This window comes from Leucopleurus acutus (assembly GCF_964270905.1).
Source record: "Leucopleurus acutus genome assembly, chromosome: 15".
NCBI classification, from domain to species: domain Eukaryota; kingdom Metazoa; phylum Chordata; class Mammalia; order Artiodactyla; family Delphinidae; genus Leucopleurus; species Leucopleurus acutus.
The window spans coordinates 53,815,544-53,838,591 of record NC_139157.1 but is presented as its reverse complement, the minus strand read 5'-3'; the positions used below and the strand labels follow the sequence as shown (position 1 = coordinate 53,838,591).

Below are 23,048 nucleotides of genomic sequence, written 5' to 3'. Positions count from 1 at the left end.
TAAAATAAAGACAAAATAATTTATTTTTAAGACCATGCATAAGAGAGATCATTTCAATGCAGGTAAATTAGTTCACATACAACTTCAGCAAAGCTAAGGTTACATTATGTATAAACGTTCTTCAGCGAAGAAAGTTCTTTGTGGAATATTTAATAGTGGAATTGGAAATACTAATCATTAATTCACACATTTATCAGAATAAGTCTTTGTGCAGAGAGAAAATTTTAGAATACTTTTCACTGAAAGTAGTTGGAAGAGGTGTCAGAGAGATCCTAGAAATACATACACACAATAGTGGAATTGGAAATACTAATCATTAATCCACACATACTTAATCAGAATAAGTCTTTGTGCAGAGAGAAAATTTTAGAATACTTTTCACTGAAAGTAGTTGGAAGAGGTGTCAGAGAGATCCTAGAAATACATACACACACACGTTTTCCCAGGCAGTGTGGAAATAACTACTTAGGCTATGAATTAGGGCAGACATTGTTTCATTCACCTATACATGCCCAGCGTAGCAGGTATTCACTACCATTTTGCTCCTTAAGGAATTGAGCACTACAAGAGAATAACTAAAATTTTTAAATGTACAACTGTTTTCCTCATGACAAATAATCAAGTTTGAATAAGTACCACTGAGGTATAAAAGTAAAAACAGCATTAGCAATAATTATTGACTATTGCCAAACTCTAGTGCAATGGAGGGTAATTCCAGTTACATGAAAAAAAAGTCTGGAAATAAGATAGTGGTGAATGTACTTAATGCTACTGAAGCGTACACTTTTAAATGGTTAAAATGGTAAATTTTACGTTATGTATATTTTACCACAATAAGAAAGTCTCAAAAACAAAAATGTAGTGCAATGGAAAAACCTAATACCAAGATCTCAACTTTAAATAACCTTCCTTATTTTTTCTGTGTGACCACTACCTCTCATTCATTCAACAAATATTTACTGAGTTCATGCTATTTACTTCTCTTCTAGGCACCTGGGCAAAAGAAAGACTGATAAATCTAATGAAATAGAATCAAAAATAAATAAACAAAGGAAAAGTGAAAGTATTGGAAAGTGAAATGTTTGGCCATTGAGCATACATATTTTAACTCTTTGTGCTTTGCTGGTCTTTGATTTATCAGTGCTGGCACTGGACTAAATTGCCATGACCAGTAAGTTTACTTAGATACAAGGTACACATTTGGAAGCTTATGGCTGAATGACTTAAAAGGGCCACATGAAGCTAGTCATCCACTGTTAAGTACCTTTTGAGAATCATTCCCAGTCATGATATAAGATTGGGTATTAAAAGTCAAAGCAGGGACTTCCCGGTGGTCCAGTGGTTAAGAATCCGCCTTCCAATGCAGGGGACGCGGGTTCGATCCCTGGTGGGGTAACTAAGATCCCACATGCTGCGGGCAACTAAGCCCACGTGCCACAACTGGAGAGCCTGCCCACCGCAACTACTGAGCCTGCGAGCTCTGGAGCCCACGCACCACAACTAGAGAGCCCACATGCCACAACGAAGACCCAGCACAGCCAAAAAAAAAAAAAAAAAAAAAAAAAGTCAAAACAAAGTTTTGTGAGATGAAGAAAGACTTCAAAGACAAACGTAACCATTATTCCAAAAATACAATATTCTGAGAATAATCAGAAATACTTTTACCTATTTCCTCCCCTAGGTCTGTGTGTAATTCCTTCTCTAAGTACTTTCTGGGAAATTTGGGTTATTAAAAAGAATAGATACAGAGAAGTCAAAAGAAAAAAAGGAAACACACGGGGGAAAAGGTCTTCAGGAAATTAATAATTTTTAGCTCGAAAGTGAATTCAGATAGAATATAAAGTTTATGTCATGTTTTAAGTTCAAAACCAATAAAACTGTGACATTTCATCATCTCAGAAAAACCCTATTCAATAAGAAAATATCATTTTCACAGAACAGTAATAATAGCATCGGGCTTCCTTGGTGGTTCGAGCCCTGGTCCGGGAAGATCCCACATGCCGCGGAGCAACTAAGCCCGTGCACCAAAAGTACTGAGCCTGTGCTTTAGAGCCCGCGAACCACAACTACTGAGCCCATGTGCCACAACTACTGAAGCCCACGCACCTAGAGCCCATGCTCTGCAACAAGAGAAGCCACCGCAGTGTGAAGCCTGTGCACCACAATGAAGAGTAGCCCCTGCTCACCTCAACTACAGAAAGCCCACATGCAGCAATGAAGACCCAACACAGCCAAAAAAAAAAAAAAGAATAAATAAAATTAATTTTTAAAAATATTTTTTAAAAAATAACAATAATAGCATCTAATATTTATTTCTGATTTCTATGTGCCAGGCACTGGGCTAACCATTTTTACACATCAGCTGATTTCCCACTATATTACAAAACATAGGTTATCACCATATTCAAATAAGGAAATCAAGGTCCAGAAATACTACATTTATTGGATCAAGATCATAGCAGAGAAAGGGACCGAGCTAGGATTCACATTCAGTGGAATGTGCCAAAGGCCAAACTCTTAGCCACTCTACTACACTACTATTGCTCTATAGTAAGCATCTTAATTTAATTAGAAAGCAAGTTTTAAAGAAATTACTACATACATTAGGTCTATCCAAACATTCCCCACATTTAGGAACCCTAAATGTAATTTTCTTCTTGTCAACTAAACGTAAGAACATGAAAATATTTCATCTATATTTTATTAATATTACAGCCCCAAAGAGAAGACATACGTGGCTTACAAAAAGGACGAATCAGAAACTATGGTCTATGTGCTTCATCATATTACCTGCCATAAATTTGCAGAATAAGCACCTCAACTAATGATTCCACACCAAATCTGTTTTTCAGATATGAAACTAAATAAACAACTCAGAATGAGTGACTATAAAGAAAAGAAATAAATCTAAAATACAATGTTTTAATGCTAAATCTTGCTGCAAAGATTAGGCCTAAAAAACTAGGGCCTCATCATACTTGTCGTAAAATCACAAAGACACTAAGTTCATCTCAGAGCAAAGAATCAAAGGTTACAGAATTAAAGTAGGAAGTCCCATATTCCTAAGTAATTTCAAATACACTGAATGCGTCTGAGGAGCCCATCACATAGGTGAATATCTGCAGTTCTCTAGCATCACTGCAGCCCACCCCCGCTTGCCTCTCATACAGTCATCCTTCTTATTCAATGGAGATTTGCTGCTGGTTTGGTTGGATACAATAGGAAACTACAATTAATAAGACACTCTCTCCTTATAGGAGAATTTAAACATTGGGAAAGAAAAATTTTTCAGGAAATAAAAGCAACTGAACAAAGCATTTAAAAACTGAAATCCCACCTTCACTTGGATGTAAGTCTTTATTAAGTTAAAGAACTCTCAGGTATATCTTATACAAATGAGGTGGTAACCATTGCCATTTAGCGTATCAAATGACAATTCAGTAGGTAGCAAACATCATTTCAATGATGTTTTTATTTGCATTACATGGTTAAATAAGAGCTTTTTAGTTACCAAGTCTTAATCTTTTAAAAGAGCTGAAAACAAAGTTACTATAAACAAACAGATTATAAGTTAAGATTTAACACACCATGATTTCTAGACTTTGTTTTTAATGACCAATAACTTTTAAGAGTTGGAAACTCAAATAGGGTTAGCAAATTTTAACTTTTCCAACACGGACTTGTATTTTTTTTAAGTTCATCTACTAGCACGATTTTATAAAAGGAAATTTTAACTCAAGAAAGTTAGACTAAAGGACGATCCTTAAATTGAATAAATTTAGTTTTATTTTATACAAAGAACTGATGAAAACTTCCTTGAGGCCAGCACTAGTCCTTGAGACAAGCATTTGAGAACCAACTGTTCAGAGGAAAGAATGCTAGGCTGAGTCAGGTTCCACTCAAGATCCTACCACTCATTAACTGCTAACATAAACAAAAACCCTGAATTTCAATTTCCTCTTCTATGAAAAGGGAATATCCAACCACCCTAGCTCACAGGGCTAGTATAGGAATCAAAGGATAAAATGCACTGAAGTAGTCTGAAAATGTGACAACTCACAGAAAAAGTCATCTAGACTGTACAACTTACCATCAGCTGACTGGGTAAACAATGCATAATCAGGATTGACTATCTCATTAGACAGAATATCAAACCACTCACGCACAACACCTTGACCCTGAGTTCAAGAAAATAAGATTAAGTATCAACAGAAATATATGGTGAAAATTTTTTCTAAATAATAATAACATTAAAATTATATTAAATTTCTTCCATTATCAATTAAATATTAAACTTTACTGAAGGGCATTTCAATCTTTTAGAGACAGTGATCTTTACAACATTTATTTTTATACCCACCATGCCTTCTTCCCCATGGAACCGTACAGCAATTCCTTGCTTTAGCTTTGCACAATTTGCTTTTGACACAACTTCACAGCTACTCCTAAAAATAGAATCTAAATATGTAGCATTGGTTAATTTTACATATTAAAATTTACAATAACTAGTATTTTGTGCCTCACACACACATCACTTTGTTAAACATACCTCTGTGAACTAGCAGGATATCATTTTCATTCACTGGCCTGTGCACCATGTCTGAATCTGGCTGTCCTGAATGCAAATGTTCATAGAACCATTCACAGCGATCTTTAAATGGCTACCCCAACAAATAACAGTGAAATATGTTAGCAGTATTTCAGTCACTTAACTGTCAGATTTACTTAACTAGCATGCTAAATGCCCTTTCTACAAATAATCATTCTTAGACCTTTATTTATAATAAGTAGTTCTAGATAAGGTTCTGACATTGCATCCACTATTCACAAAAAGGCAGATCTGAGCTGAAACACTTTGACTACCTAGAGAGCATATTTCTTTTAATTCCCTATATTATCAACAGAAAAGACTTGATAAATTAAAAGAATTCAATATCAGACATACAATTGAACACACTCTCAATTTCTTTTAAACCCAAGAAGGCTTGTAAGAATGAATTTCCACATCCAGAAAAATTATGTTGCATGTTCATTTAATTTTCTATGAAAATAATCTTTATGGCTAATTGTAATTTCCATCCTCTGAATATATGCAGCAACTAGAAAGGAATTTGTTATCCTTTTTTCTTCCCTTCCTCCACCCTAAAAACTGAAGAATAAGATCTCGTGAACAGTAAATAAAGTCTCTACCTTTTGTTCTTTTGCCAGATATGCAAGCTGTAAGTGATCTGTAATTTTATTCATCAGAAAGTATTATTGAGTACCTAGGATGTGTAAAATGCAAAAATTTCATTGCTGAAAACTGTTTAATACACTTAAAGAGATGAGAATAACATTGGAACAATATAACACATAATGATATCAAGTTCTAAACAGTGAAGTACAGACCACAGTGCACTAAGAATTCAGAGATTGTGCGGATAAGTGGAGTACAAAGGCTTCATGAGGTCCTGGTCTGAACCAGGACTTAAAGATGGGTAGGTCTTGCTCAAGCAGGAGGAAAAGAAAGCACACCAGGCTAAGGGAGACAAGGAAAAAGGCTCAGAAGGAGAAACTGTGTCTCCGTGGAAGATGCAGTGAAGGCGCCGGCATAACCCTACACATATTGAAAGAAGGAAGTTTTTGTAAGTAAATCAAGGACATAATTATGGATTCTTCGAATCAAGTAAAAGACACAGTGGCCACTGAAGATACTTGGCCAGAGGAATAGCATGGTAAATGCACTCATTAAAATGAGAGTAGTACCAGGATAAAGGGAGGCCATCTAGGCAGCAGTTGAAATAATACGTATAGACTGATACAGTCCTGGTCATGGTAGGAAAGAAGAACAATGAGGTAAATCTGAAAGACATTACTCCTCTGAATAAAGAAGAAAAGTAAAAGATCTCTAGGGGCAGAACTTAAAATCAGAAACAGCTTAGAGGGGGAACCCCAGCACCACCACCGTCTACCCCACTCCTAGAAGGCACTGGTGGAAGACAACGAATGAGGTTTTATATGTTCTGAATTTAAGGTTACTTAGGATATAACTACTAAGAGCTTAGAAATAAATACTAGAACGTTCTGCAGCTGAGACATTAGAAAGAGAGTCATGAACAAAGCTGAAATGGGAGACAAGGTAATGTCCCTTGTTCAAGAGATTAAAGATACAGGGACAAACACCAAGAACAGAGAAGTTTATGATCACAGGTCAGGATTGAGAATTTGCTTATTAGCAAATGATACACACAGCTAGAAAAGCCAAAGGAGAACCAGGGTGGTGCAATACCACAAAAGCCAAAAGTTTCAAGAGATAAATACGATTCATGTCCAACACCACAAAGAGGTTCTCTCTCATGCAATTTTTAGGATACCAGTAAATTTCTTCATCTGAGCTAAACTAAACATTTGTTTTCTTCAAAAGACTTAAACATCTTTTTATTAATTCTTAATAAAAATATTTTTATGAAAATAACTGGTGCAAGATTAATTTTTGCCTTTTAATGTCTGTTCTTTCAATAAGAAAAGAGTAAATGCTCCCTTTTCCAAAGTTAAATGTATAATTTTGTCCATACTTCTAGCAGTTTTCCACATTTTGAATAAAACGCTGCTGTTGTTATATTCATTACTGGTCATATAAATAAAATATTTCATTTTTAGTAAACAGGCTAGAATGTTAAGTGTTTGAAATTTTAATGCTGATTATTCCTAAAACTTAGGTAAAAGAGGAGAGAAAAAATATTACACAGAATTAATGTATTTAAATATGGGCTTTGAAGTTTGATAAACATGGTTTGAAATCCTAGATCTGCCACTACTAGGTTTGTGATCTTAGGGGAATTACAAGTCCTCTCAGAACTTTAGTTTTCCTACCGGTAAAATGGGGAAAATAATACTACTTCAAGGGCTAATTCTGAGGATTAAATGAAATAATGCAAATACAGAACAAAATAATAATAATCATAAATTAACTAACGTTTATTAAAGCATCTATAAGCCAGGTACTGTTTTAAGCACTTTACATGCATTTTCACATTTAATCCTCACAACACTCTGAGAAAAAGGGACTTTTATCATCTCCATTTCATAGAAGAGAAAAATGCAGCACCAAGAGGTTAAGTAATTTGTGCAAATACTCAACTCCCAGAACACTAATAGATGTTGTTCTTATCACTCACAACAACGTAAAAATTATTGCGAATAAGTATTTTAAATGACAGTAAACTTATCTGCCATTATAAGATATTAAATATTAAATTCTATCCTTCATATAGAAAATGTGGACCATTTGAAAATAAATACAAGTGGCAATTTTTTTAAAGTAATTCAAATGTAACATTAAAAGGTACAAAATACTACCTTCAAAAGCTAGTAAGTTATCTGTTAAGATCAAAACATCCACACACACATCCATATACCTACAAAGCCAAAGACCACATTTCTGTATGTAAATTTTCTGAGTACCTGCATTTCCATAAAATAATTCACAAAACAGGACTGATTACAGAGGCTCTTCTTAATAGTATTTGTACAGCAATACAAAATGTCTCTCCCTTTAACTAGCAGGCCACCTGAAAACCACCAACAGAAGAAGAAGTCAATCCCTTAGCAGAGGTAGTTGTTTTTGTTTTTACTTTTTTTAATAGCCTCCAAGTTACAGAAAATTTCTTAGTACAGTACAGTGGTGGGTTTTTTTTCCCCCTAAGGTGAAAGTAAACTGCTAACATGAATAGTACAATGGGGTGTTTTTTTTCCCCTAAGGTGAAAGTAAATTGCTAACATGATGTCCAGTTACCCCTAAATACTTCAGTGTGTATTTCCTACAAACAAGAGAATTCTCCTACACAAGCAGTTTACAATCATCAAAATCAGGAAATTGACACTGATATATTACTATATCTAATCTTCAGACCCCATTTCAAGTTTTGCCGGGATCCATATGATGTCCTGTATAGCATAATGACTCATGAACTGCGTTCAGTTGTCCGCTTTCATTCTGGCAAAGCTGTTCAGTGTTTTCTGAATTTTCATGACCTACATTTAAAGATTGCAGGTCAGTTATATTGTAGAATGTCTCTCAGTTAGAGTTAGTCTGATGATTTCTCATGATTAAATTCAGGGTATGCATCTTTGACAGGAATATCAAAGAAGTGACACCGTATTCTCAGTGCATCCTATCAGCTGGCACACTGGTATGGCTGCTGTGATCGCTGCCAAGCTTCTCCACTGTGAAGTTCCTTTTTAATCGTTGTAATTAGTTAGTATTCTAAGAGGAGATACTTTGAGACTATAAAAATATTCCACCCTTCATCAAACTTTCCATTTATTCATTAATTCTTTCACTATAGACTTACAGGTTCCGATTTTATTTGCAATATTTTGCCATCATTATTTATTTTGATGTTCAAATTGTTCCAGATTTGGCCAGTAGAATCCATTCAAGTTGGTTCTGAACCGTTTTGACATAACCTCATAATTCTCTACACAACTTTCTGGCACAATAAGATGATCCAGGCTCATCTTGTACTTTCTCTGAATTAGCCATTTCTCCAACAGGCCCTCGTTCATTGAGAATGGTATTCAGAGACCAAGAAATGGATGCCAGGTTTGCTGTATCTATCTAACCACATAGGAAGCTATAAGTTCACAGTGATATCTCCAATTCCAATCCAATAGTACATGATTCATCGTTTTCCTCCATTTTTTAACTTTCTCCAACAGTGAGACACATTATCTTTACTATACTGACTTATTCAATCAACTGCCCCACCTCATATATAATCAATCTTTTGTCACTGACACGGACCATTCACTGCATAGATACCCTATATCCCACTCAAGCTTTGTCAAATTACTCTGAGCAACTGTCACCACCCTGCACACTGGACATCCTCCATATACCGTGCCAACTCACATACTCCGTGCTGAGCTCCTCTTGTACACAAACACCCTCCTTAGCATGTCCAAGCTCCTCACTGGGCCACCACTATGCATGTGGACACCCGCACTGGTCAGGCAACAAAACCCCCTCTGTGGGTCAAAAAGGTGGATAGCTAATGCAGATGCTTTTGCAGGAATGGAAGAGGGAAAATGAAGTGAAAAGCAGAGACAGTATTAAATATAGCAAACTACCTCTTTCAAAAACTAAAAGCTTCTTTCACCTATAATCTCATTTACCCTAGAATGGAGTAATTTAGTGTAGATTAAGAAAATGAACTTAAGAACTAGATGGACTTTTAAATTCTGGTTCCCCCACTTAGTAGCTGAATGACTTAAACAAGTTGCTTAACCTCTCCGGCTTCAGTAAAAGAGTACCTATCTCACATGATTGTTACAAAAATAAAATAATCTATGTGAAAAAATGTATGGAACCTGACATAAAGTTAGCATTAAATAAATGCAAGTTATTACTACTACCTTATCTTTTACATCATCATTATTAAACAGATGCCAAAGGAGACCTATATACATGTGTATAATTTTATAAAGATTAGTTCTTAGCTTTCTTTAATTTCTAAAAGGATCAGTGTCCCTGAAGACAATTTAAAATATCTACAGCCTTTATCTTATGACTACTAACCAAACCATTACCTCCAGTCTAGCCTACATTTCAGACAAATTATTTCCTAAAACTTTGTAGGATCATGTCATTCTCCTAAAATTATTAGTGGCTCCTGACAGCCTAGCAAATGGAGAGTCTGCAATCTGGCAATCAATGTTCCATACATTATAACCCTAATCTACCTTCCCAGAATTACATCTCATTCCTCACCTACACAAAATTTCTGCCTACACAAAATTTCTCTTAACCCTCTTAACCCATTTCTCTTAACCCATTTCTCACCTACACAAAATTTTTCTTAACCCACTGTATTTTAATACACTTTTCCATCTATATGTCCTGACCCATATCTTGGCTAGAATGTTCATCTTCCCCATTTACTCCTTTCAAAATTTTGCATGTTTTTTAGATTAAAATCCACCTCCTCTTTGAAATCTCCCTTGACTACAGCAGCCAAAAGCAAGCTCTTCCTCCCTTAAACTCCTAAAGAATCAGGTCATACTGTAATTACTGTATTTTACGGGTACGTTCATTATCTCCCCTGCTAGACTGAATTAAGATCCCCTTGGAGACAGAACATATCCTTTCTATCTCCAAAGCAACTACCATTTATTGAACATATATACAAGTCACTATTTAAAACTTATTATTCACCATGGAGGTTTTATGAGGTTGGTGTCATTATCTCTGTTTTACAGATGAAGAACCCAAGGCTCAAAGATGTTAGAAATATGCCCAAAGTCACATAGCTGCTAAGTAGCAAAACAAGCTTTTCCCAAGCATGTTTCATGAAACATGAGATATATGGAATGAACCCTCATCAGGGAAAGCTCTCAGGTCAATTAAGTTTGGAAGACTAACAAAGCTAAATTATTATTTTTACCAAAGGGCTTCTCAAAGCCTTTAGCAAGCTGCTGATATGCTTTACTAATCTCCAACAGGGCATGTGTTATACTTCCCAAATGTATTTGGGGATAAAATCCCCAAGGACCATCAGCCTTATAGGACTAGTGTTCCATTTCAGCAATGTGGCAACATGTTGTCTTTGCACATAGTAGGCACTCAATGCACATTTCTTAAAGTTACTCCTCATACAAAAGTTACATACTAATGTAACTCCATATACTAAAGTAAAGAATAAGGTAATGTCACTCCACTTACAGCAGGTGGTCTCAAGTATAATAATTACTGAACAGTATTCATTAGACATTCTAAAAACAAGATTAAAAAAAGCACTACCTGTGCTTTTATGATATGCATGAATCTTGACATCAGTTCAGGACATTCAAGGAGGAAGTGAAAGTGGTCAAATATAATCTTGGGATTCCTAAAAGAAAAACACATTGTTTACATGGAAGGGAAGGATGAGCAGCATTAAGTGACATGCAAATTTAGATATACAGATATTGAAACAGAATAAAAATACATATTAATCCACACCTACTATACTTGTACTTGTCATTGAGCATTTTTTGAATAGTAACAGAAGTAATATTTTTTCTGTTGAGATGAAAACTGTAAGAAAAGGCTACAATAGTAATCCATGAAACCAAGAAAGCTTTACCTGTTAACAAAGCATTTTAAAACTTCATCATGTTTGCAGACAAATTCAATGAAACGGGGTGAAGTCATTCTGTGGGGGGTAAAAAACCATCAGAACACACAGACCAAAGTTGGTGATATGGCAAATGTGACTATGCGTTGAATTGGACTGGCTTCTACACACACACAAAATGGGGTTTGGATTGTCTTCATGGAATCTGAGGCATGCCTAGTCAATTTATAATATGAAATATATATACACACTCAGATATATATATATAATAACTTTTCATTAACAGATGATATAAACAAGTGGCTTTTTAAAAACCTTGAAATTTTAAGCATCTCTGTCTATATGTTTCCAATACATGGTTAAATGATCCTATAGAAAGTGACATTCACCATCCAACATGTTAATAACATAAATGATGCTTAAAACTCAAATATTCTGTACTAATTCCAGATCAGTTCAATGAGTATCCTAAAGATCAGAAAACAACCAAAAACAGCAAAGTATTGTTACTTCTGCAATTATAAAAAAAATTATAGCTTTTCTTCATCTATCAGAAAAGGAAATAATAAGCATGTAGCGTAAGCCCAGATAACTGGGTTTTCTCTACTCTGTAATGCAAGTGCCTGACTTAAGGTTTGATTGGCGAAGTATCCACTTCAAAGATGGCTATCTCGAATAAACACAACGCCAGGCCCACAACTAGATAAAGAGCCAGGATGCCTCCCACTGAGTCTCCTTTGTTTCAGAGATCTTGGTTAATTTTGATAACTAACCATTTGGGCTACTTGTTTTTTTTCTCTTCTCATGCTTTATACTCCCACTCTTACGTTTAAATTCACCAATCGTGAGCCCTCGAAACCCTAGTCCCCTGCCCTCGACCCCAGGCTTGTGTGTGCTCTTTCCCTCTTTCTCTCTCTCCCCACTCCCCCATGATGACCTGGCTGTGTGGCCCCAGGTGTGCCATGTAATTTCCAGGTTCTATAAGTAAAAAAACTTTTTTCCCCCTAAGTTTTCAATGGTTATTGCTGAAGGACATCCTGTAATCATACGAAGAATCACAAGGGCCAGTCCGGCCACGACACTGGTCATTGACAGGTGGAGACTGGCACACAGAACAACTGGCGTACTCAGCAGGACTGCATGACTGCCCTGCAGGGAACCAAGAGGAATGCCCTTTGGCTGCAGCTTGCTTACCACCACCTAACTCAGGTAAGTAACGTCATCTGGGAAAGGAGCACCACTTGCTGGGGATCTGCCTTGCAGCAACGTGCTTTTGCGTACTGCCTCTGTCATGTGTTGCCTGAGACATCCAACCCAAAAGGTCACAGCTGCCAACAATCTCCTCAGAGCAGTATGATCAAGGCCATACATGGTCTAATGAGAGGATGACACCACTAATTATAAAGGCCTTGAATGACTATTAATGTGTGTGAGGATCCTCTTCGCCTCAAGGCCAAGGAGAGCTAAGGAAACTGAAGTGGACAGCAAGGCTATTACCGCAACCCAAGGAAAGGCTCTGGGCTAAAGGCACGAGAAGATTCCGTAGGTGAGGAGGGGAGACTTCTGTCTGTAACCACGGTGTCAGTATGTTGTGCCTAGACTAAGTGTCCTAACCTAGCAGAGTAAAACAGCCTCACAGTGGAAACCAATGGTACCACCTGAGGGAAAATACACCAGAGGCCCATGGTCTGTGTCACCACTTCACTCACTACTGTCACTCTTTGTCCACTAACCCAATGGGATATCGGGTCCAATCCCTAGTATAACGCTACTGAAAAATGAAGCGCCAGTGCTTCCTAAGAACACTGAGGAGGTACACCGGCTCTTTGATAAACGCAAAACCCCTTGGTCGCTACCTGGGCATTATTCAATGCTATGCATACTAACATGCCAAGAATTTGATATTATTGGGTTGGCCAAAAACTTCGTTCGGTTAATGAATACGTTGTTCAATAACGTTCTTGGTGAAAATGAAAAATGTGTCTTCTATTTTTACTTAAAACCGAATGAACTTTTTGGCCAACCCAATACATTCCAAAAGCCTGGGGGCTTTTCCCAAAGAGCCTGAGTATCTGGTGCTAATAGAAGCCGACCACAATCCTGGAGTATTCTCTTGGGACCCCTTGAAAGGAAAGCAGCCACCTACAAAGGGGCTAAGAGTGACGTCACCTAAAATTTTCCAGTAACAACACATAAGATTAAGGTAACAGGAAAAAAACAAGAAGTAGAAACTGAGTTCAAAAACCACTCCTTAATTCAAAATTCAAACCCTTCTCAAAGATTTTATGCAACAGGAAGAGGAGAAGGGAGCAGACTACTGCAGGTTTTCTTGTTTGTTTAGAATGAGCTCTAAATTGTTGCGACCACCAAAATGCATCAACTGGTCAGTATCTCTAAAGACCCTAAAATCCATAACTTTCTTAAAGATCCATCTGGACTACAAACTTGTTTCCTCCAAGAGATCACAGATGCTGAGCCCCTTTCCGCTTTCCCCTGAACGGGGCAGAACTAAGAAAAACGCCTCACAAGGCATCCCTGCCACCAAGGCAAAAGCTGACAGGGTTAGCAAGGCCTCTAAGTGAGGAAAAAAAACGGATATGAGAAGGCAAAAGCACCCAGAGCCACAAAAATTCATACCAGGGCACCTCCTCTCCTCACTTGGATATTTAATGCCTGGCACCATGCCGACTCTTCCATACTGCTAAGGCTCACTGTGAATGGAAAACATTACGATGAGGCCCATCTCCTGCTGTGCAAAACTGGCATGGTCCAATGGATTTATCATTTCCATGACCACAGTGACCCAAGTGACCTCCTCTTCACTTCCAACTCTGGAGAAGCCCCATTTGACCCTGAGTCCAGGGAATTATTTTTACAGGACACTCCCCCTAATTACAGGTTGGCCCTACTACATTTTATTGGGACTGCCAAAACCATCCAAAAGGCACTAAAAATCCTAGGAGGAAACTTACATTCTTTCTCTGTCCCTCAAGATGTAAGTCTTACCATGTTTTTGAAATACAAATACCCTAGGAGGTAACTAAAACTCTGCCCACAATCACCTGAGCCTGAAGGAAAAAGAGAAAGGGAAAGAGGCCTTTTAAAATATAAACTGTTGTAAAACCTCTTACCCCAAATCTAGTCCACGCCCTCCTTAAGAAAACATGTCAAAGACAAATACAAATCTTAAAAGTCTTCTCCACAAATATTTGTAAAAAGCTTTAACCGCTGGAGCAGGTAACCTTAACTTGTTCCATCTGCCAGACACAATTTGGACTCAAAGGTAGTCTGTAAACTAGTAAGTTGTATATTGTTGTACCTGATCCACAGCTAAAATTTTAGAATGGAAGCTATAGGGTCTCTGGGTCTGGCTGCATGTTTATGTATGTCTATACAGATGTATGTTACATGCAAGTGATTTTTTTTTCTACCTCTGGATGGTACTGACAAAATTAATTTGTAAAAGAACTGTATTTAATTGGCTTAAAAATAAATACTATGAATTAAGTATTCCTAAAACTCAGTAATAAACTAACCCTAACGTTTTTCAAGTTCATGTGATCTGGGATAATCTTCTGTAAATAAAAGGTAGTTTAAACTTGCTGGTTTAACTTAAAAAGGCATAGCTCAGATTTATCAACATTAGATATAATGCAGACATGCAGCTTTTATTCTACTTGGGTTTACAATTCAAATAAGTTCATATTAGCGAGGTTACACAATTTGTTAGCAAGAAAAATAGCTTGGGATGATGGCCAATTTTGTCTAATGCCTAATGAGACTTTCATGAGTAATCTAGACGTAATTGTTAAGAACAAGTGATTTAAACAGATGTAAGTGGAGTAAAGTTTAGGTGAACTTTTCAGCAATAGCTATGTTTCATGGTATGTCTACTTAAAAAGAGTTTCCCAAATCTCTTTGGTAACTTAAAAACTTCAGAGTTTTGCTAAGTTAAATTAAATGATGGAAAATTTACTGAATATCTAGGTCATTTCCAAATAAGGTAAGATATTGAAACATTAATTACTAAACATAGGTTTATCCACTTTTGGCTTTCTATTACAGAGGAACTAATGATAAATTTGGTTCTCTTACTAAACATGTCTTGTACCACACTGAAAAATTATACTATAAGGAAGCACTCTTGTGGATATCAGATTCTAGTCCTGTTAACTGCCTTTGAGGTTTTCTTTTTCTACCTGTAAACTGTACTGGATGCTGAATTTTCATTTCCTCCAATATCCAGCTACAATTCTTCAAATTAATGTTTCCAGTTTTTCTCCCACCCTTCTCACTTGGAATCACTGAGAACTAAAACTGCTCCTTTTCCAAATCCTTACAATATAAAGTAGAATAACTTGATGTAAAATTCAGAGAAACAATAACAACAGCTCATATATGGACAATCTTTGTGCCTGTTGCTATATGGGCCACTCAGAAAAATCACCAGATACATTCAGACTGCAAACCAGGAAAATCTAGCAGATTGCCTCCACTTTATCCACTTCAAAGAGGCATCCGCTTCAAAGATGGCTATCTCGAACAAACATAATGCCAGGCCCACAACTAGATAAAGACCCACCCCTCCATCTCCAAGCTCCTTTGTTTTAGAGATCTTGGTTGATTTCAATAACTGACCATTTGAGCCACTTGTGTTTTCTCTTCTCATGCTTCAAATTCCCACTCTCATGTTTTAAATTCACCAATAAAGAGTGAGCTTTCAAAACCCTAGGCCTCTACCTTCAACTCCAATAAAAAGAGAACCCCAGGCCCTCGAGCTTTCTTTCTACTGGCAACCTTGCTGTGTGGCCCCAGGTGTGTCATGTAATTTCCACGTCCTGTAAGTAATAAACCTTTTTTTTTTTTTTCAAAGTTTCCTGATGGTTATTGCTGAAGGGTGTCTTGCAATCATAATAAGAACCACAAGGGCTGCTCCAGCCACAACATTGGTTATTGATAGGCAGAGATCAGCACACAAAACAAGCAGAAACCTTCTTACCCTGGAGGCATCTGACAAGAACAGCACATGTAAAAAGCTTGAATGACAGCACTTAGCCGGTTAGCTGTCATAGAAATAACATCCTGGCAGTCTGCACTGGCTTCCTGTTTCCCTCCAAGAGCATCTGGTTTAGATTCCCCTGTGCCAGTGGATAGATTTTCATAGCTCCCAGGTCCTGGAGGTTCAAATGCAGGAATGGAAGTACCATCTTGATCTTGGCCTTTTTGTTTCAGTAAAATAGAAGTGATATCCGTTGAGTCCTTTTTGTTTTTCATTAATTCTGTAGCTATTAAAACTAGCCATTCATCTAATGAGTGCCAAAGCAATTCAAGAGGCTAAGAAAAAAAGAAAAGTGTTTTTTTAAAACATCATTCTTAAACTGCAGGATAAAAAACCCACTCAGACAAATATTATACAAGAGAATATTTACTCTAGATACTTTTATTTTCCCAAGTTTATGTGTCAGCAATGCCTAAAGGTAAGTAACAAAAACATAAACCTCATATAAATGACAATTTCTTCATTTATAGCAAAAACTTAATTTGCACTTATTTATTCCTTAGAATAAAAAAAGGAAAATTAAACTCTAACAAAAAAATGCATAAGCAATATTTCTTTTAAAATTTTTCAAATATTTAGTTTTAAACCATACTTTTATGAATACAATCCCCCTAACCTTTACTGTATTAATGTGTCAACTATTTTTAGTTATTTTGTTTTTCAATTAAAAAAATGAGAATTCATAAAGAGCTTAATAAACTTAGTTTACTGCACTCTTCTTTACATGGAATCTGAGATTTTGAAAATTTATGATGAGAAACTTTAAAATATGATGTGATATTTACATCCACACATACACACACACACACACACATATACATATACAGGCATACCCAACCACACACGAATCCATCTCTAATAACTAGAAACTATCAAATATTGGCTAGCAAATCCATAATTCAAAGTAAAGATCAACAGCTTAATAAAAAAGGAACACATAGGAGTAAACAGTTTCTTAATTCTATACTATTTTAAATATTCCTTTTGAGAATAACGAAATGTCTTTTGTAAATTAACAGCAAATGAAATTTTATCTTTAAAATATTATGTGATCACAAATGCTATAACAGGACTAAGTACTAGAGAAAAATGAAATATATATATCATCTCTAGTAAACAGTAATTTTTAACACAAGGAGAAATACAAATGCCCAACTACTATTAAAAGACATGCTACTGGGGATCCAATGTACAGCATTGTCACTATAGTTATCAATACGGTATTGTATGCTTGAAAGGTGCTATGAGAATAAAGCTTTAATGTTCTCACCACAGCAACAGCAACAAAGTGGTAATTATGTGAGGTGAAGGATGTGTTACCTAACCTTACTGTACTAAACATTTTGCAAAATATACTTGTATCAAATCATCACACTGTATACCTTAAAATTACTCAACCCTATATAACAGTTACAGCTCAGTAAAGCTGGGGGGAAGAAAGACCTGTTAGAACATTTTTTAATCCCAAATAAAGATGAACAGTGAAGGCACAGGGGAGCAGGGGGGATAGTGGTTTAATGGTCTTCCATTCCTACACTATTCTAAATATTCCTATTGAGAGTGATAAATTGTCTTTCTACAAATGAATAAAAAGTTAATCTTACTTTTTGATTCTATATGATCACAGAACACTACAAACTAGGCCACATGCTTCTGAAAAACCCACCCTAAATATTTCAACTAAAAGAAATAATCTTACTTTTAAAGACCACTATGTAAAGAGATTATACAACCATATTTGGAACTTTAGGAAATGTTTAAATAACCTGTTCTGCCAAGCAATTCTTTACAATTATTATCTAATAAATCCCCCTGCTGTTATCGTCAGCCTTTCTTCAGATTTCCAGAACACTCTCTATTTGAGAATAATCTACTTATTGAATTTGCAAACAATTAAATCACCCCTAAGTCTTCACTTAAAAATTAAACCAAAAAGCAAGAAGGAAAAAACCCTACCACCATCAACAAAAAACTAGTTTACTCATTCAACAAATATTTAGTTAGTACAGCCTAGGTAAACAGGTAAGCAAAGTGAGGTAAGCAAAGGGTTTCTGAGAAACCCTTTCTGAGGCTGAAATGAGCACCCTTCTCCTGCACAAAGACGGCTTTTCCATGGTTAGTCACAGCAGTTGGATGCCTAACTTCTTAAAGGGTCCCTGAACTGCTTAAAAGAAGGGCAAGAAGCACCAGCTGCCATCAACACTGACATGGTACCTTCACTGAAAATGTTTTAATTTTAATCATGATCCAAGTTTGGGTCTATAGTCTCTCTTCATGAGAAAAACATTAAACCCTGCTATAAAAGATGAAAAGAACTTCTTATGTCAGCAAAACTATTTAGCTTTCATCAAAAAATGAACTTCCAAAAAAGAAAGAACAGGTGGTGATGAAAAACTGCTTGAAACAAAAGGAAAAAGGAATAACTGGCCTCTAAGTGAGAAGGACTAAAACCCAGAAAATCCCCACACTAGATAGAGATGAAGGCTAAGGCTGGAAGTGATACTGCTCCTCACGTGGATGAGAGTGCTGAGCCTGAACTACGATCATCCTATTCTCAAATACTGACAACCTGCAAAAATTAAAGGTGAATTCTGAATCATTCCAGAAATAATATCCAAAAACAGCCAGATCTGTGTAAAAATGATAGTGACAATAAAGATACCGAGAAAAGCTAGAAAGAGTTTTCAATAAAGTAGCACAGCAAAGAATTAAAAGAGAATGAGGGAAAAAAAGAAGTAGTAAATCATCTTGGGCTTTTCTTTAGTTTTCTCTTTTCCCCACTGTTTATTTATTCATTCACACATGCACTAAAACTAAATCCCAACCTTAAAGCATTTTTACCTAGGGAGTTGTCCCTTTGAAGACTTGTTCAGAAAATTCATTCCTCAATAACAAAAAGAATACTGTGAAAATAACTTTAATTTCTAACTGTAGTAGCAGTCACAGACAGAAAGGGTTAAATTTTAAAAATTAAAAATTAACAATTGCAAACCATGTCTATGAAGCTTTTTTATACTCATACATAATAATGATAAAAAACATCAATACAAAGTACCATACATATTAACTGTTATAGAAAAATGAGTCAATGACTATGGAAAATATTAGGCTTCTTGGCACTATGGAAGTATTACTTCATTTCATATTATTGAGTGATCTTCACCACAGAATTATATTCTACCTATAACAACGATTTGACAAGCATACATGATTTTCAAAACATTTCAAGTTAACAAGTCAAAGCTGTAATATATAATCCCAAACTTGTTGGACAATTTAAAAAATCTCAAGATCCACGTGTCAAATGAGATACAAATTTGACAGGAAAGCATTACTAACAAACTTATTAATAGCATCTTGAAATTCTGTTAATCGGACCGTTCTCAACTCGATAATGTCAAATGCCATGATCCAAAAGATAAGATCTTAAAGTTAAAAGTTTCTCAGTCTTTCTTGGCTTCCAATTATAATTCTATGAAACCGTTAATAGTCGCAGCTTACTACTCACAAAAAAGGAGCATATCAAGACTCAAGAAGCCTAAACTCTCTTCCCCGCGCTCACCCTACTTCTATAACCAGAACTACTTTCTCCTTCAGACGTTCCAAAGTTCGCAAGGCTCTAGATAAAAATCTCTTAACACTGAAAGAAGGGCTAAGTGTTAAAATTAACTTAAAGGACTTCTAAGATAAATCAGGAAACTAATAACAGGATGTTAAACAAACCTACTACAAACACATGGCCTATAAACCCACTCATTCTTAATGGAAAACCCATTAGCTAACCCCAACAATAAAGTGACATAGTAACTAGTTAATGAAATAGAAAGTAGGGATCAATTGCTACCATAGACAAAATGTGGTAAAAATTAAAATGGTATTTCCAATCTAAAATTGCAGTTAACTCACCAGATGGTTCAGATTTTTACAACTTCAATCATCCCAAAATGAAAAGACCTTAAATACATGGATGACAGTGTAGTTTCTATTTTTATCCATGTAAGTGGGAGGGCAGATCATTTTGCCATCCTCCAAAGAGTCCACATTTAATTCATAAAATTAGATAGAAAGAGATTAATCAGTTCCTTAAGAGTAACACTTGTTAATGTTTTAAAAAACTGGCTGCGTTTGTAACAAAAATGTTTTACCAAAGTGAAAGGTCAAAATTTAAGAGAAAATAAGTGCTCAGAGACAAAGGCAGTTGTCCATTATACAGGGAAAAAAAAAAAAAAAACCTTAAAAAGAGAAATAAAGATACTAACAAATGAAATAAAAGAGAAGGAAAGAACTTTATATATTATATATATCATTGATATATAACAATGAAAACAAAGAGTCTGGATTCCATAAAAGAAAAGCTAAAAGAAAAGCAATAATATCCTTTTCTACTCTGTTTTATCTGTACTGACGGTCTAGATAGAAAAATAACGTTTAAATCAAGCACTAAACGCCTATAAAGAGGTTACTTAGCACATAAGTATTTTCTGATATCATTAGCAACAGGTGGCAAATTGAAATTTTAACAAAAAATAAGACAATAATAAATATAATATATACTCAATTTGTCAATAGTGACCATATCTATACCTGGTTTGATTTTCATTCATCATTACAGATGAGTAGAAGGACAAGTAGAAAAATCAATCAGGAGAAGTTTCAGTAACAAACTGCATGAGTCATATTAGAACACATTAAGAAAAACTTCCTGTAATATGAATGTTTGAGCAGTGAAACTCACTTAAAACAGCACTAACAAAACAGAGGATCAATAATTCAAATTTTACGAAGACAGGAAGCTATCACTTCTAACTAGTATTAAAGGAAGTGGTACGTTGAAAAGCTAAAATCTGAATTACAAGAAGATGCATAACTTCCTTCTTCCAGGAGATGGCACAATAGGGGAAAAAAAAAGGAGGAAGAAAAAGACACATACACACACACACACACACACACACACTCGCGCGCACAACTGCGGGGGGAGGGAGAAGCATGCACATATGTGGCTGAACACTCCTGCACCAATGTAAAAAAAAAAAGAGCCTGAAGCAGACGAACAGATGCACAGAAACTGATACATACCTATTCTAAAAGGTTATCATACCTATTCCAGGTATTAAAGAATTGACTAGTGTCAAATGCTTGCTAACCATTTATTTGTGTCTGCCAAAAACTTGCCATGTAAGAATAGAATCATTTAGCATACATCATTAATTTAACTTTATATAACTTCAAATTTTATAGATAAGTAAAGCTGTCAATCACAACTCGTTTTTGAGGATGTGGCACATAAAAACATTTATATCACCTTTTGGATAAACAACCTATATTTATACCTAAAAGACTGTTTAAAGAAATATAATTTTTCATGAACCCAAAAGCTAATTTTATACTATGAAAAGCTCTCCAGATAAATTACCTTTAAAAAAATAACATGAAAACAATTATTAAATTACACATTTGTCCAAAATCTGAGTTATTTGAAAATATAATGCCATAAAAAAGCATTAACAATAGCAATTATAGTCACGTACATTTATTAACAATAGCCATTATAGTCATGTACATTTTGCTTACTTCACAAAATTGTAATTTGACATGGTTACACTGCCTTGGAAATCTTTCTTCCAAGGATTCCATTCATAAATGTGCTTGTAAAGAAGCAGCAGCTGAAGCAATATAAAATACATCAAGAAAATACCTCAATGTTTCTTCCTTGAAGTTACCCAAGGAATTGTTAATAAACCCAGTAAATGAAAGTAAACTTATTTAAAAAAAAACATACACGGACACACACATAACACAAACGATAATAAAACCTAATTAAAAACCGGATGTCTTCTTTCTGAATAAGACATATTTTTTAAAAATCGTGATGGCTGCATTTAGGACCTATAATCCAATAAAAAAAAAGTAGATTTAATTATATTTAAACATTAAATACCTTTACCCTTAGAATAAAACACTACTGAAATTAAAATTTTACTTGTAAGAAAAACAGAAAGCTCACCAAATGAGACTTGCTGCTGATTAGACAGAGATGAAAGGAAAAAGGTCTTAGTTTACAAAGTGTCAATCACTGGTATAAACCAAATTTACATCCTGTTTATGAGGTTTCCAATTAATGAATGTATGCTTTGTCAAATTCATCTCTTTTACATCTATCTTCCTAACAACATCATATACTTTTCTGACCTTGAACACCTGGCTTCTTGGAGTTTTATTCCCATTGTAGCCCATATCGATTCCATTACTGGGAGAGGATGGACCAATTCGAAAGACATGACAAAATATCCTCACAATCCTTAAAAGGCTCTTCATTTGAGCATCATAATTACTAGATATGCTGAAAATAAAAATTAAAATATGAACAGATTAGATGGAATAAAACAAATTACATCTTAAAATACTGATTTTAAAACATTTTCATTACATTTACCATCTGTTTCATAATTTAACGAGTAAAATTTCTTTCCTGTCATGATATGGGATGGAATGTTTTGTTTACCAGGAAGTTAGCAAATGTACATTATTTGGATTGCATGTGAATGATTTATTTACTTTTAAGTAACTAGAATATAACCAATGATCAAAGCATAAAATATGAAGAAAATCACCAGTATAGAACAGTATATTTATAAATTAAACTAATTCTTTAGAACTCTGAGAACATTTCACTGAGAACCAATAGTAGGAATGTTGATTATGATCTTAGGCCAACCCACAACTGAATTGTAGAGGCTGAACTCTACTATTCTATCCATAACCCCATTTTCCCTAACTCATCCCAGAATAGTAACCAATTGTTCACATACAGAACATGTACAAATTGAATAATCTTAAAGTTACTATCTGTATCAGGGTGGTTCTCCATATTATGGGTTGTCTTATGACTGTAT

The 23,048-nt window shown here is 35.3% G+C and overlaps 1 protein-coding gene across 1 annotated transcript in view; it reads right to left on the bottom strand.

Annotated features, from left to right (window-relative positions):
- The window catches only part of HACE1 (HECT domain and ankyrin repeat containing E3 ubiquitin protein ligase 1), a 94,252-nt gene that overhangs the window by 24,979 nt on the left and 46,225 nt on the right, over positions 1-23,048 (bottom strand). Inside the window, exons 11-17 of the mRNA XM_082855638.1 lie at positions 22,345-22,495; positions 16,096-16,430; positions 11,106-11,174; positions 10,781-10,868; positions 4,550-4,661; positions 4,361-4,458; positions 4,091-4,178 (exon numbers count right to left, since the gene is read on the bottom strand). Of these exons, the coding sequence (XP_082711764.1) occupies positions 4,091-4,178; positions 4,361-4,458; positions 4,550-4,661; positions 10,781-10,868; positions 11,106-11,174; positions 16,096-16,430; positions 22,345-22,495 (941 nt within the window). The remainder of the gene's footprint in view (positions 1-4,090; positions 4,179-4,360; positions 4,459-4,549; positions 4,662-10,780; positions 10,869-11,105; positions 11,175-16,095; positions 16,431-22,344; positions 22,496-23,048) is intronic.